This window comes from Saccharomycopsis crataegensis (assembly GCF_037102585.1).
Source record: "Saccharomycopsis crataegensis DNA, jcf7180000000098, whole genome shotgun sequence".
Taxonomy (NCBI): domain Eukaryota; kingdom Fungi; phylum Ascomycota; class Saccharomycetes; order Ascoideales; family Saccharomycopsidaceae; genus Saccharomycopsis; species Saccharomycopsis crataegensis.
Window position 1 is genome coordinate 1,448,454 of NW_027043838.1, and position 15,733 is coordinate 1,464,186.

The following is a 15,733-nucleotide window of genomic DNA, read 5'->3' on the forward strand; positions in this document are numbered from 1 at the left end:
AAACGCACCACAACTATATATATATATAATATTGATCGAAAATTATGATTTCCCACTATGAGTCAGAGCGACCCAGACTTTCGCAACAGTTCATTGGGAGTGTCAAAATGTCCAAAGACGTCAAGGTTGAAGGAGAGCGCCAGAAGCACGCCGCCGGATGGGTTGGATTTGTGGCTGGAGTGTGCTCTGGGATGGCTAAGAACACCGTTGGTCATCCATTCGACACGATCAAAGTAAGGTTGCAAGTTTCTGAAGGCCGTTTTACCGGTCCTATAAATGCCTTGACACAAACCATTGCTAAAGAAGGTATCAAAGGTCTTTATAAAGGCTTCACTCCCCCGTATGTATTTTATTATATTACATTATACTATAGTATATTTATTTATGCTTTTCTTTTTTTGCAATTCATTTTACTAACTTTTCAAGACTTGTGGGATGGGTTCTTATGGATTCTGTCATGCTTGGATCATTACACAATTACCGGACTTGTTTGATGAACACCATTTATAAAGATGAACAGAGACTCCCGTTGTTGGGTCATTGTCTTGCAGGGCTAGGGGCCGGGTGGACAGTTTCATTTGTCGCTGCTCCAGTTGAACAGGTGAAAGCAAGATTGCAAATCCAGTACGATGCTAAATCGAAATTATATGCCGGTCCTATAGATTGTCTTTTCAAAGTGGTGAAGAACAGCGGTATCACTGGGCTATATAGAGGGTTATTCCCAACTATGGTTTTCAGATCGAACTTTGTGTTTTGGTGGGGGTCTTATGAAATCTTTACTAAATGGTTTGAAGACCACACCAACATGTCGAAAGTGGCCATCAATTTCTGGAGTGGTGGGCTCAGTGCCACAGTGTTCTGGACCATGGCCTATCCTGCAGACGTCATTAAACAAGTCATCATGACTGATAGTGTGGAAAACCCGAAATTCAAGAGTTATCTGCAAGCCGTCAAATACATTTACCAAAATAGAGGAGGGGTCAGAGCATTTTTCAAAGGTTTTGCTCCTTCCATATGTCGTTCATTCCCTGCCAATGCTGCTGCTTTGGCTGCTTTCGAGGCTGCTCTTAGAGTATTGGATAAATAAGTTCTTGGACTATAGTTGCATATTTTTTGTTCTTTTATTTCATATTCATAGTGGTGTATATGCATAGTGTGGTACGCATACTTCATTCGAATGGTTTTCTTAGACCAAAGTGATTGATTGTAAGTTATTTAGACTGTAAAAAAAATAAATAGCTTCTTGGAAGTGTGTACATATACCATCCTTGATTTGTTGCCGCAGGTATAAATACTAATTATCATTAACAGGTGACGTATAGCAGGCCAATATTACCAATCCACGGATTTTTTTTTTTTTTTTTTTTTTTTTTTTTTTTGCTAAGAAAAACAACAAAGGGGGAAATTTCACAGATCTACGGACTTTTCAAGTGTTTTGGTTTTGGCAGGACCCAAGATGATGAACCACCACCTAACTACGGTGACCACCGCCCCACTACGGCCGTCGAACTTTGTCACTTTATCACAGATCGGGGTCGAGCATGCCACAGGCAACGTTGTGGGGGCCACGGTTGGGCCACAGACCATCCAGGCGATCAGCAATATCCAACAGCAACTCCGAGGACGAGGGATTGGGTTGGAGAATGTGGTTCTGGTATTAGTGTTTGTGAGTTCCCCTAACGACGTCCCACTGGCCGAGCAGGTGTTGCAACGGAGATTGGGGCCACGGGTGGCACGGAGGTTCCAAGTGGTCCAGTTTCCAGGAAAGGTGAAAGTAGAGCTACGGGTGGTTGCCAAAGGGTGCCACGGGAGTGCTCTATAGACAGGATATTTGAGTGCAATAGAGTGATTTAGAGTAATCAATCAACGGTGGTTATTGTTGTATAGACACTTAGTTTACCCGGAAAATGCTATAGTGACACTCAATGATTGGCACAGAGATTATAAAGTGCGACGTATGGTGTGGCTGGGAACTGATGGTGTAATAATCACAGTAATAGTAATAATCGATCGTTATTATTGTTGTTGGAGAAAAGGGTCTGCCTACTACTCTCCCCAGATCAATTGATCGACTGTAAGAAAATACACGAATCGCGCCAGAGCGAAAAATCACCCCCGCCAAAAATTAAAAAAAAAAAAAAAAAATTGGGGGAAAGAAAACGTAATGCATTTTGACTGATTTGATTCATTTAGTGGTATATTATTATTATTATTATTATCATTGTCAACATCACAATCTCCAGAATCTCTACACAACAAAATATATTACACCAATACAAATTATCGAAGTCTGCCGCGTTCCACTTCAAATCAAACCAAAAATCATATTTTTATTGATGGCTCAATAATAACAGATCTGATCTACATAATTATCCACCATGGGGATCTTCACACGCCGTAACAGAACCGGCTCAATATCAAATCACAATAACAATAACAACGTAACAGAACATATTTTGGAACACGACATCCCCGATCCTTTTGCCGCAGGTTACAACGATGGGTCAATTGGTCTGCGTGCCCGTTCTGATTCTCGAAGCTCAGTTAATGTAACAGCCTCATCCACCCAGCCACTTACATCCTCCAACATTAACAATATCTCCGGCACCCCTCCAGGGCTTCGAAAGAAGTCGTCAAAATTATCTCTTCACTCATTGAGTAACGAGGAATCAACTCGTCAACGATCTTATCTGAGACTTCATAACCTTGTCGCGTCATCACAAGATCAAGAAGGGCTGCCGAATGACAAGATTCGCCAGCTTAATTTTGGTATTGGCATTCCAGAAATCGATAATACTAGCACCACTGGCAGCGACACTAGGCTCTTAACTGCGAATAATACCGGAAACTCAACCGCCCCAAGTTTGTCTTCACCTTTGCATTTGCAAAAAAAACCTCGTCGAAAGATTAGCGTAACCGAACTTAACCATATCAGAAATCATAGTGTCACCAGCAGTACTATGGATATACCTCTGTTTGAAAATCAGCATTTTTTCCTGAATGCTCCAATAAACGCCGTCAATTCAAATGCAAACATGTCTATTGCATCATCCAATATCTCTGAACATCGCTCTCAGAAATCCATTGCCCAATCGCAACAGAAGGAACTACCACCACAGCCAACAGAGCAGCATCACCAGTCATCTCAAAAAGTTCAACCCCAATTGAATACAAAGAAATCATTCACATTTTTCAACAGGTTGATGAAACCAAATAAAAACAAATCAAATAATAATCTGAATGATGCTACAGCCTCAAACGCCGCCGCCGAAAGATACGCAAGTAATCTGCAAATGGAAATTGTCCAGACAAATCTATCACTTGATGATATGTTTAATGATACTGATATGCTTGAAGAGTCAATAAGAGATAAGCCTCTACCACCAATACAGAACCAAGACAACAACAAGATCAACCAACTCTCTCAAAAACAGAATGCCGAGGATTCGGCACCAATTTCTCAGCAAATAATGTATCGCAAGCGGCCTATTGAATCCGCTCCTGATTCAAGATTAAGTACTCTAACCGAAGACCTGTTTTATTTCAATTCAAGGGTACCAACAACCCCAGTATACGCAGCTAGTGGTGGTGACACTGGGTCAAGAATTACTGTCAATGGGAAAGAAAAGTTTTTGGCTTCTACTAATGAAGGATTTGAATTGCCTTTAAACGAAGATTGCAATGGTGATTCATACGCACCTGAACAAAATGATAATAATGATGATGAGCCTTTGCATAATAAATTGTTGCCTCCAATTGGCGATGATATCAATGAAAAACCGGGGGTTCACTCAGATGACGAAGACGAGGATTTGAAGATTTCTGATGGCTTCAAGGCAAATGAAATTTCAAATAAAACACCAGCCACATTGAAAACTACTCCCGGCGCCACCACAGCTTCATCACCAGCCTCAGCTTCCTCAAAACTTAGTAGAATCATCTCAAGGATGTCGCTTGGCGGAATTACATCACCAAAAAGTCATCGAAATTCACTTATTTCTTCCATAACTGCGGGAAATACTAATGGGAAGAGCTCCAAGTCTAGTACAAAAAATAAGATTTTGCGGATTTCTGTTTCAGATAGTCTCTACAATGAACCCGATTTTGACAATATTGCACAAAAAACTTCTCAAGAGCAGGGCAAGAAACTGCAGAATGATTCACGAGAATTCATTACTGCTGATGATATTCCATTGCTGTCCCCAAATGTTTTGAAGGATAACTCTGCCACCCCTGGTATCCGCACTCCAACTATTCCAGATAATGAAAGTGGTAAAGCCAGTGATACTGACTATACTGGTGAGTCCAACAATTTACCTACTCCGACTGTGGGTTCTAGTCAGTATTTTGAGATGCTAATGGATGAAAAACCTAAGAACAGTGACTTGAACAATGAAATATTAACTCCAGGATCTCAACAAGCCGATCCAATAGGCGATCTCAATGAATCTTCACCAGTTGAAAATCTGAACACCACCACTCCTGGAGAAATAAAAGCTTCAAAATCTGAATCCCAGCAATCACAAGGCAAAACTAGCCACTCCCTTTTCAGATCTCCAACCAGAAGATTAAGCAAAAGATTATCTGGAAAATTTAGTAGTTCACCATTGGTATCTTTTTATAAAAGTGCTTCTCCTAAAAGATTCTCACCACTTTCATCCAATAATGCTGCTGCCAACGGTGATACTTCACCATTGGACGCTATCAATGTACCAGAACTTTCTAATGACATCAACAGCTCAATACCTTCTTCAACTCCGGCGGAATCTGAAAATTCAAGTTCTGCAAAACTGCAAGCCCTGTCTTCGGATAACGCTGAGATTATTGAAACCGCTATTGTTGCAAAGAAAGTTGTTGGGGTTTCTCCTGTCAAGGTTAATTTTTCACAATCAAATGATCCGAGGGAGAGAAAAACTAACCAATCTTTACCATATAATCAATTGAAAGCTACAGAGCCTACTGATTATCTGAATGCCCCTTCTCTGTCACTGTCGATAGCACTACTGATACCGGTACACGTGGATAATAATGATGTACCTAAACTGTTGGGGAAAATTGAGACCACTAATGATTTCTTGGCTTTTGATGATTCTATTGAGGACCACAATTATACTCAACTTTCACCAATTGAGGAGGTTGATTCTCCACAAAGTGCTAGAATTGGTCGGGGGATGTTATCTGCAGCCCATAGAGATATTCCATCTATCACATCGTCATTGAGTAAACTAGCAGGAGTGGATATGCCTAATGCTAATAATAATTTAATGATTGGTGATAGAGGTTCAGGGACCGCTAGTAGTAGTAGTGGGTCTGGGATTGCTAGTGGGTCATTTACGGTGCTTAAAGAAGATGAAACCACGGATTACACACCGATGGGCAGTAAAAGCTCTTTGAAATCCACTGAATTGGTGCTGTCAAATGTAAAGCTGATTAAACAAAATGATGCAAATGGATTGGATCACCACAGCATGATTTCGAGGAATAACGTTCATGGCCGTAATCAACAAATTACCAATGATGATACTGCTGCTGCTGGTGTTATACTGTCTGACCAAAATCCACGTTCCAAGGCAATCAAAGCACAAAGTAAACTCTCAGAGACTTTTACGCTTAATGACCTTGAACATCAAAGTCAAAGAAATGCAAGCACAGACAGCATTGACGGGAAATCTAAGGCAAATGTCAGCTTTGGCGAAAGTGATACTAGTATGAACAGTTTGAGTGTTGGTAATGTGCGTGTGAGAAAACCTCGTTCCCCTAGAACAATGACTTCATATCAAGAAGATTTCTTGACTCGACTGGCAAAAACTTTGTCTACAATTTCTGTTAGCACTAACAAAAGAAATACCCTCAGGCCAATATCCGCGACCTTCAGAACTCCATTGTTACCAGACTATGAGGATGACGTTGATCAAACTCCAATATTGCCAACTGATGGGAAAAACAATAGTCAGATCACTTTGAATTTTGCTGAAAAACCAATCAGAGAGGTCATTGATGAAAAAGACTTGCAAGAAAACAGCCCGGCTAGGATTAACGAAATGGCAGGAATGGAAGAATCGAACTTTGACAATATCAATGATATTCCAAAAATTTTGGAATTCCAAAAAAATATCGCTGATGTGACTCAAAATGTTCCACCAGAACTTGTGGAGCTTTTGCAAAAAGAAGGGTTCAATGATTTCACTTCTCCTAAATCGGTTGACATTAATTATGAAAATTTCGTACAAAGTGATGAGTCGCTGACTAGATCAACTTCTGAGTTCGAGTTTGCCACCGATAAGGATTATTCTAAGAATAAGAAACTTGACTTCGCGGTACGTTCTATACCAATTGAAATGTCTAAGGACCCAATTTTTGCCAACATTTTAAACGGTAATGAGTCTAATCCATCAAGCAGTGAAGTTGATACGATTGCCAAGTCTCCATCCAATATTGGTTCAATAGAGGTATATGATGTGGCTGCCGCCCCAAAGCAACCAAAATACCCACCGCCAGTGCCAGGATCTTATCATCCTACAATTGCTGAGGAATCGGAAAATGAATCCCCAGTTTTTCAAAATGGTGACGATCTGTTAGCCAGTTACAATGGACCTACTGCTAAGACCACGAGTAAAATGAGAAGTAATAGCAATAGTGATAATCCATTTATTGATAACGGTAATATTACTGCGATCCAAAACTACGATGGTACCCGATCGAGCATGTCATTACCAAGGAAATCTAGTCAATTGAGTTTGAACAAGATTCTTTATTCTAATGCCAACGCAATGGCCCTGACGGTTTCTGATTTTGATGGAAATACTATCCAAATCAGCAATAGTAATAGTAATAGAACTTTAACTAAAGGATTCCTGTCTCCAACAACATCACCATTCAAAAGATCTACTCAATTAAAGCATTCTAATAGTTTAAGGTTAGTCACCACCACTCCTCGTGCTAAAGATGCATCGAATGCTAAGACTCCCGAAACTGATCGCAAGCTATCGAACTATGATACCTCAGAGTTGAATCAATCCATGACCGACTATAGCATGCGATCACCTGATTCTTTATATTCTGCCAATAGTCTGTTTCGCCATCGGGCATCTTCTGTTGGTCTGCCAAAACATAAACCTTCATTATCCAATAGTACTACCGACTCAATCTATCAAGAAGTTTATGGCAATTTGAAATTACGAGATGGATACCGTAGTGATTTGTCATTGAACGCCATGAAGAAAAGTCCTAGTATCACTTCACTTGACTTGAAAGGGTATCATCGGAGTAGGCACTTCAGTTCAGACTTGCACACTGACTCTTCTATTGATTTGAGTTTCTTTCAATCGTCGGAGGAGTCCAATGAATTGGCGCTGTTGTTCATCAAGGCTATCCATACATTTGATGCTACATCCTTAGAATCAGAAGACCTGGCGATTTGTTTGAGTTTTGAGAAAGATGATATTGCGTTTGTTTTCAATATAGATGAGTCTGGATGGGGTGAGGTTGTGTTATTGAGTAATTTATCTAAAGGCTGGGTTCCTATGAATTATTTCAATTCCGCCATCGATGATTCGCATCTGGAAGATAACAAATCCGCTGCTAAGATTGCCGAAAGCAGGATTTATTTAAAACCGTTATTTGTTGCGGCTGCTGGGTTTTTGTTGAATCCCCAAGAAGTTCCAACCGGTGATGCTGGGTTGTTTACATTTTCAACAAAGCATATGAATGATATCAGAGACGGGGTTAAGTTGTTATTGCAACAAACTGACTGTATTTCCCGCGCGGCCCCAATTGTTAATAAACGACCAGTCATCAGAAAAGTTAGAAAAGCTTTACTTGCTGATTGGTATACTTTAATGTCTAAGGCGGAAAAGTATAAGGGGACCACTGATGAAACCAAGATCAATTTCTTGAAGTCATTGACATATAAGGTTTTGATTAAAGGTTTAGCATTTTTGGATATTTGGGGTGATGAGTCTGTGTCATATGAAAAGGAAAAAGAGAAATTGAAGATCGAAAAGAAAAACCGTCGTCGCAGCAAGAGAGGGCTGAAACATGAGAAAGTGCTCTATTTGGAGCGTGTACCATTTGCGGTGGAGAGATTAGAGGAGGTCAAAGATTTGTTATTCAAATATTTGTCGTTGATTTTGGGGAGATTGGACGTTGTGGAAAATAATTATCTGGGATGTGAACAATTAGAAAGCATTATTCACCAGGTGATCTTACTTTTGAGGGAGCTTTTGTTTATTGGAAAATCTGCTACTGTATTATTGAATTCCAGTAACATTTCCCTCGATAGCTCCTTAGATAACTTGTTGGCTTATGTTAGCGACTTGGTCACCAGCGTCAAGCACTTGGTTGCTAAGGCTGATGTGGAAGATGATTATGATGATGATTATGAGCCTTCCATCAAAGATGAAGATTACTATTATTCCAAAGAAGGCACTAAGTTGATCAGGGTGGTTGCACAAATGATTATCTCGGTATCCAAAGCCATGGGTAGCTGTCAACAATTGTTAAACTTGACGAAAGATTTTCAATTGAATATCTATCGAAAGTACCCTGATTTTGAATCCATGAGGATTACTCCTACAGAATTCATTAGGAAATGTGTTGTTGGGTTGACAGAAAATCAATCGATTCATTATAAATTGAATGGTGTGTCTGATTTATCAACAAACAGAAGAAGTAGTGCTTCCTTTAGGTACTCCCATATTAGAGGTGGTTCCAAAAAGAACTTGTCCATCACTTTTGATGGTTCCAGAATTTTGAAAGAATTTTTATCCAACAGTGACTCTGATCCTAGGGACTCTGTCATTCCAATCACCAACGAGGAATATGATTCCGAATATTCTGTCGACACTTTGATGAAAGAAGTGGTTTATGATGATAATAAGAATGTCATTGGTGCAAGTTTCAAGTCCTTAGTCTTCTTGTTAGCCAATGAAAGAACCCATGCTAGTACCTTTTTCATTTCCACATTCTTCATGTCTTTTAGAAATTTTGCGTCCACTAGAGAGTTGATCCACGAATTAATTAAGAGGTTTGATATTGGGGATAGAGAAAAAGATTTTTTGATGAGAAATTATAGATTGAGGGTTAATGAAGTTAGCGTGTACGACTCAAGATTGATGAACCGAAGAAAAACCATTCTTGCGGTGATTCGTATTTGGTTAGAAAGTTACTGGGACTACGAAAAAGATTTCCTGGAGTTACCAACTATGGTCAATTTCTTGAATGAGGGTGCCATCGCCTACGTTCCAAATGAGTCTTTAACCATCATTGAACTTTGTGCCAGATTGGCTATCAAGCATCCATCTAAAAAGAAGCTCGAGTCCATGAATTCAGAATACCTGCAGTTGATCTCCAGAAGAATTGGGTTACCAAGAAAGAATTCCGTCGGGTCCGAGTCTTCGACCAGTCTAATTTCTGCTTCTGATTCTGAACATGATTTATCTTCTTTGAGTCTGAACTCATCAATGTCTCTGTTAGTGTCGTTGAATTTGCCAATGAATTTTAGTAATTATCATATCAGTACCATCATGAGTAAAAGTCAAGGGGCGACTTTGGAAAAATCGGTAGCGGCGTTTAGGAATATCCTTGGGGATAGCTGGCCGACTCCAAGATCATCATCCGCCGATTACAGTGCCAACGGGAAATTATTCCAGACTCTAGAGTTGAACCAAATGATTGATGCTTGGTTTTCTGTTTGTTCAAAGAAATTAAACATTGAGCCACCAGCGGTTGCTACTGAATTAACCAGCCATAATGCTGTAGATACCGCCAAGCAATTAACGGATATTGAATCGAGAATCTTTTTGGCAATCCGTCCAGAAGAGTTGCTTGATGAAAATTTTAGAGAAAAGAGAATCCACTTGAAGAAGAGTGTCAATGTTGAGAAATCCGTGTTGTTTACTAATTTGCTATCAGATCTTGTGAGTGATACTATCTTGAGTCCTGGCCAATCTATGAAAGCTCGGGTTGCCAACATTAAGCAGTGGCTTAAAATTGCTGCTGCTTGTTATCAATTGAGAAATTATAACTCTTTGGCAGCTATTATGACAGTGTTACAATTATCGGCCATTAGTAGATTGGACAGATTATGGGCAAGTTTGAGTGGGAAATATATGGACACGTTTGAATTTTTGGTGAAGATCATCCATCCAAATAAAAATTACAAAGTTTATAGAAATTTGATCAAGCCATATATGATGAGCGAGGACAAGAAGTCACCAATGGCGATTGTTCCTTATTTCAATCTTTTCTTACAAGATATTATTTTTGCCAATGATGGTAATAGAAGCAAGCGAATTATTACGATTGATGGCGAAGAAAAAAGCTTGATTAATTTTGATAAGCACTCTAAAATTGTGGATACAATTTCCAAGTTGGAATACTTCCAAGTCACGTACCCTGAAGGAGATGCCAATAATTCGACTAATGCTTCGTCTTCGAGTTCAAAACCTTCGGTGTTTTCCTTCAGTCCTATTAGTAACAATGAAAGTTATGATACTATTGTATCGAATCCAGCATTTGAAGAATTCATCTTGTTCAAACTTTGGGCCACTCAACAGTTCAATATTTTAGACTATGATAGATTCTGGAAATACAGTTTAGAGATCCAGCCGCAAAATAATCTGAATTGAGCTATGTGTTTGTTTGAGTTGATATTGTTTTTATTATTTAGTTTTTTTACTTTCTTTTTTTTTTTCACTTACTTATAATGTTTTTTCGTGGTATAGTATTATTATTATTATTATTATTATTATTATTATTATTATTATTATTATTATTATTATTATTATTATTATTATTATTATTATTATTATTATTATTTATTGTTTAGTTTTGCTTTTTAATAGATGTGTTATGATTTTTATTTCTTTCAAGCTTTGGTTGTGCTTGCATTTTTTTTTGTTTTTGCTTCCAAAAGGTGTCAACCTATTTTGTTGGATATAAGTTTTTGATATTTAGTCATTTCTTATCCATTTTGTTAATATCAAAAAATGATTACTAGAAAATAGTTCAACAATTCATCTTACATTGACACTAACTACCCAAAAAAAAAAAGAATATTTTGCTTAAAAAATACTGTAACACACCTAAGCTTTATTGAAAGTTGAAACCCAATACAAAAAGAAAACGGAAATATAAATCAAATAATGAACTGAAAAAAATATGTATAAGTATATACGAAAAGAAATAAATGTTTTTATTTAATGCCAATTCTCAAGCAATTGCCGCGGCCGCAGCCTTGTGCCTCCATGGGGGATTCAACGGATGAATACCGTGCAATGTTGGAAAAACGTCCTGAAAGAAGAAAAAAATATGCCCAGTGACCACATCCAATATCATATCCACCACGGTACTGCCATTCAATAAACCATTGATCACCGCATACACAAACGGCAAATACGGGGCTCGGAAATTAACCAACCCTAGGATCTCCATCCTGGCACCGTGGTTTCTTCGAGACCAAATATAGAGCAATGCGTCGTCGAGTTTGGATCCCAAGAAGTAGGTTGGTCTAATGAAGGTGGCGAACAAAATGAGAATCAACCCATTGACAAAAATCAACCACAAGTAGTCCCAGGTCCCATCAATCGTGGTCCCGAGAGATTCCTCGAGGGAGATCGAGGTGGTCATGGTGAAATATAGAGAGAAAAATAAGTCCAAGCTAAATCTTCGAACGTATAGAAAACAGGTGAGTAGTCGCCAATATTCGTGCTGGTGGAACACTTTCTCAAACGAGTATACAAGGTCGATTTGTCGGACAATCCCACAGTATTCCAAGATAGACATCAACACAATTCCCCCAATCCAGCATCTGGTCACCGGGGGTACTTTTCTTATAAGCTCAAGAGGAATGTTTTCCATTTCTTTTCTTTTTTATTTTTGTTTCCTAACCAGTGTCTAAAAGGCTCGTAGGTATAAGGAATTGGAATTGGAATTGGAATTGAGATTTGAATGCTTACGGGAACTGGTTATTACGGTGTGCAGATAGGACTTAGGGTAGGTTGGAGAGATTGATATTTTGTGTGGGTGAAATGTGCAACAGCCGAGCATCGCTCATAACAACATATAAATGTCAGTTCTAGTGAAATCACATTACTAACTGCACTCACTACCAGAGAATGGTAGTTGTGCACGAAGATCCTGTCAAAGGATTGGTGAGTACAGCTAATCAGCCAATCAGAGATATTCTGATACGGGAGAAGATTGATCTTCAGAGATTTAAATAATTATACATAGAAACATATAAATGACACACACAAACCATCCAGCCCCCCAATCTAACTTGTAACAACTCATTATTATTACTTCATAATATCCCAAGATAACCCTAACTATAACTCATCCGTCACTTACAATGCGGCACCTACGGATGATCATACTTCCAATCTGGTGAACTCTACCGAGAATTTACATGGCACCGAACCTGGGACACATGAATTAAATCATACACAAATAAGACAATTCGTGGAAGAAAATGGAGCATTTCATTAGGAATATAATTCTTCCATTAGGGCCTAAAATTGGAAAAAGAACACAGCAAATGGTTGAGATTTTTAGCTTCCCGGAATAATGTTGACAAATACGGGAGCATTGAAAAAGATAGTTTCCAAAAAGTATACAAAAATATTTTATGTGCTTTACAAGTATCTGGTTTGGGAAAAACCATTGACAACGAACATTTTGTACCAAGTGATTTGCATCCATATGAAGAAGACATCATAACTATGATATTCAGGGAATGCTACAGCCCCGAAGAAATCATGGATATTGACAGATTTATCAGAGAGTTAAAAAGAACAAACAAGATGGTATTCACCGAAGAGATAAAAAATAAGTTACGCTTGGAAATGAGAATTGATGATCCAAAATATGCGGAAAATATCTTGGAATACATGACATATGATGAAAAGTTTAACAGACCATTAGCATTTGAAGAGTTACTCTTTACCATTTGTGACATACCTGAAAACATTCTCTACTCTGGCGATTTACGTTCAAGGAAACCAAGTGATATTTATGAACTTATTGATGAGATTGAGAATTTGAAAACGAGATACGATACCACTAAGATTATAAATGTGGTGTCAAAGAGAAAAAATTCCAAACCTGTGAAATGTTACAGATGTGAGAAATATGGACATTTTGCTGTGGCTTGCAAGAGAAAAAACCAATACAATCAGTTCAATAATCATAATCACAGAATCAACAAAAGTTTTGATGTGGGAAAGAATCGGAACAGACAGAGTCAAAGATATAATCAACAAGAAGGGAATATAAACAATCAAAACAGAAGTTTCTACAGAAATAACCAAGGAAACGCTTATCAGAACAACAGTCTAAGAGGGATGCTGCTAAGGCTACCATGGAAATATTCGCAAAAATCAAAACACAACACACGATAAGAGTTCGAGCAATACATAGTGACAAAGGGGGGTGAATTCCGAAGTATACCGTTTGAAGAATATTTGAAAAAAGAAGGGATTATTTTCACTACCACAAATGGTTATCAGAGTATTGACAACCCACTAGTTGAGATGCTGAATGGAACTCTTATGAACATTGCCAGAAAAATTTTAATGAGCTTCAAATTCAATGATGAAATTAGGACACTTTCATACCCGTGGGCAATTTTGCATGCCAATCTTTTGCATAACATCAACTGGTTAGACTCTATTGAATCGAGTCCTTACTTCAAAGTTTTTGGTGTTCCTTATGATACAAAGAGATTACTAGCTTTTGGTGAACTAGTCATTTATAAAAAGCAGAAGACAAGGAATAAATTGGATCCAAAAGGACGCATGGCTTATTGGGCTGGAAAATTCGGATACGATTCAAACATCTTATTGGATGTGGATACAAAAGCCATAGTCTAAAGTAACAACATCAAATCAACGAATCAAAAACTACACGACTATACGGAAGAAAACTTGAACAATATAAATTCAGTGGAAATTATTTTCGATATTTTGAATTTTGATGGAATCAATGAGGTGTGTGTGTACCGAGAATCTACAATAAAATCCAGAAATCCGGTGTGATGAACTCTTTGGAGGAGGAGAGCGATAATACTTGTGTCTCGTAGAATATATATTCTTGACAACTGATATAGTTCTGTTTAATTAAATAACTTTTCCGTTCTTACAAATTTGATTTATTAATTGCAGCGTGTTTCAGAAATAATGCGAGTGCAAATTTCCTCGGAGAATCAAGGATATGCGATAAAATGGGCAGAGTTTCTTACTAGAAGATCAAACAGGTTTTTGTAAATATCAATTTATGAGAGTATTCACGGCGCCTTGCTCAATCCAATCAAGAGATCTAGATCCCTCAGACGAATGCTTCAAGTGGAAAATACATATTAATGTTCTTTGGCATGTGATAAATTCTATGGTTGTCGCCAGGCCCACTTCCTACGGATAAACAGTCACCGTTGCTCAATGAGTTTCTCTTTAATAAACGGTTTACACTACCATTTTATCGTCATAAACTCTGGGAAGGCGATTGGGCTGAAAGTAATCATTCGTAACCTCAACGGCATGGCCATACTTTTTTTTTTTTACCTTTTTCCGTTTTTCTTTCTGATTTTTCTCCGCGATGAGCAAAACGATTTCTGACGTGTGATTAATTGCCATCGATAGATCGATCTCCTCATCGTTTGTCTATACAATATATATACACACACAACATGGACATCGATGTTTCTGCCTTGAAAAGCGCTCCTAAATGGAGTGAAGATAATGAAAAGATCATCCGTGAGCCATTCGATTACCTAAAAAGCCTGAATGGGAAAGAGTTCCGCACCGCCCTCATTGATTCATTCAACCAGATCCTAAAAGTTCCTTCGGCCGATTTGCAAACCATCACTCAGATCATTGGAATCTTACATAACGCCTCATTACTAGTTGACGATGTGGAGGATGGATCAAAGTTAAGAAGGGGCAACCCGGTGGCCCATGAGATATTTGGGGTGGCGATGACGATAAATACTGCCAACTACATGTATTTCAAGGCTTTCCAAAAAGCGCTTGAGTTGGGGTCCGAGGCGGTGGAGATCTTGAACGAAGAGTTTTTGAATCTTCACCGAGGCCAAGCGCTAGATCTATATTGGAGAGAATCTTTGATTTGTCCAACCGAGGAAGAATACGTCGACATGGTGATGAATAAGACTGGGGGGTTGTTCAGGTTGTCAATCCGGTTGATGGAACAAAAATCACACTTGACCTCAATACAAAAATCATTTGTGCCATTAGTGAATCTCCTTGGTATATCGTACCAAATTAAAGATGACTATATAAATTTATCCAATACCCAATACTTCACCAATAAAGGATACTGCGAAGATTTGAAAGAAGGGAAGTTTAGCTTCCCAATCATTCACGCCATCAGGTACGATCAAAGTAATAAGGAGGTCATTAGCATTTTAAGCAAACGGACCGACGATGTCGAGTTGAAAAACCATGTGGTAACCTATATGAAAACGGTATCAAAGAGTTTTGAATACTGTGAAGCGACTTTACAGAAATTGGAAGCCAATGCAATTCTATTAATGAATGAAATTGTTAATGAGAATCCTGATTTCAAAGAAGACACAAAGTCTATTGAGTTATTGAAAGTTATCATAAAAAAGATTTGCGCTCTTTGACTGTTAATTTTTTTTTTGATAACTAATACTTTTTTTTATCGGTGTTTGTACTATAGTGGCTAATATGGAGTTTATAATTGCTTCTAATTTATT

At 38.3% G+C, this 15,733-nt stretch overlaps 7 protein-coding genes across 7 annotated transcripts; 6 read left to right on the forward strand and 1 right to left on the reverse strand. All coding sequences in view use genetic code 12, as the record gives it.

Moving 5' to 3' along the window:
* Positions 1–44: 44 nt before the first annotated feature.
* Positions 45–1,087, forward strand: DASC09_063060 (uncharacterized protein; the record flags this gene model as incomplete). The annotated part of the gene is made up of 2 exons (XM_064999890.1): positions 45–340; positions 427–1,087. 2 exons carry the CDS (start codon positions 45–47, stop codon positions 1,085–1,087), a joined length of 957 nt encoding a protein of 318 aa, XP_064855962.1.
* Positions 1,088–1,456: 369 nt separating this feature from the next.
* On the forward strand, positions 1,457–1,822 carry DASC09_063070 (uncharacterized protein; the record flags this gene model as incomplete). The annotated part of the gene is made up of 1 exon (XM_064999891.1): positions 1,457–1,822. The coding sequence occupies one exon, from the start codon at positions 1,457–1,459 to the stop codon at positions 1,820–1,822; it is 366 nt and encodes a 121-aa protein (XP_064855963.1).
* A 556-nt stretch (positions 1,823–2,378) lies between these two features.
* Positions 2,379–10,628, forward strand: DASC09_063080 (Ras family guanine nucleotide exchange factor BUD5; the record flags this gene model as incomplete). Its single annotated transcript, XM_064999892.1, has 1 exon — positions 2,379–10,628. The coding sequence occupies one exon, from the start codon at positions 2,379–2,381 to the stop codon at positions 10,626–10,628; it is 8,250 nt and encodes a 2,749-aa protein (XP_064855964.1).
* Positions 10,629–11,211: 583 nt separating this feature from the next.
* Positions 11,212–11,859, reverse strand: DER1 (derlin; the record flags this gene model as incomplete). Its single annotated transcript, XM_064999893.1, has 1 exon — positions 11,212–11,859. The coding sequence occupies one exon, from the start codon at positions 11,857–11,859 to the stop codon at positions 11,212–11,214; it is 648 nt and encodes a 215-aa protein (XP_064855965.1).
* Positions 11,860–12,722: 863 nt separating this feature from the next.
* DASC09_063100 (uncharacterized protein) lies at positions 12,723–13,400 on the forward strand (the record flags this gene model as incomplete). The annotated part of the gene is made up of 1 exon (XM_064999894.1): positions 12,723–13,400. One exon carries the CDS (start codon positions 12,723–12,725, stop codon positions 13,398–13,400), a length of 678 nt encoding a protein of 225 aa, XP_064855966.1.
* A 132-nt stretch (positions 13,401–13,532) lies between these two features.
* On the forward strand, positions 13,533–13,871 carry DASC09_063110 (uncharacterized protein; the record flags this gene model as incomplete). Its single annotated transcript, XM_064999895.1, has 1 exon — positions 13,533–13,871. The coding sequence occupies one exon, from the start codon at positions 13,533–13,535 to the stop codon at positions 13,869–13,871; it is 339 nt and encodes a 112-aa protein (XP_064855967.1).
* An 812-nt stretch (positions 13,872–14,683) lies between these two features.
* Positions 14,684–15,640, forward strand: BTS1 (farnesyltranstransferase; the record flags this gene model as incomplete). The annotated part of the gene is made up of 1 exon (XM_064999896.1): positions 14,684–15,640. The coding sequence occupies one exon, from the start codon at positions 14,684–14,686 to the stop codon at positions 15,638–15,640; it is 957 nt and encodes a 318-aa protein (XP_064855968.1).
* Between the last annotated feature and the right edge of the window lie 93 nt (positions 15,641–15,733).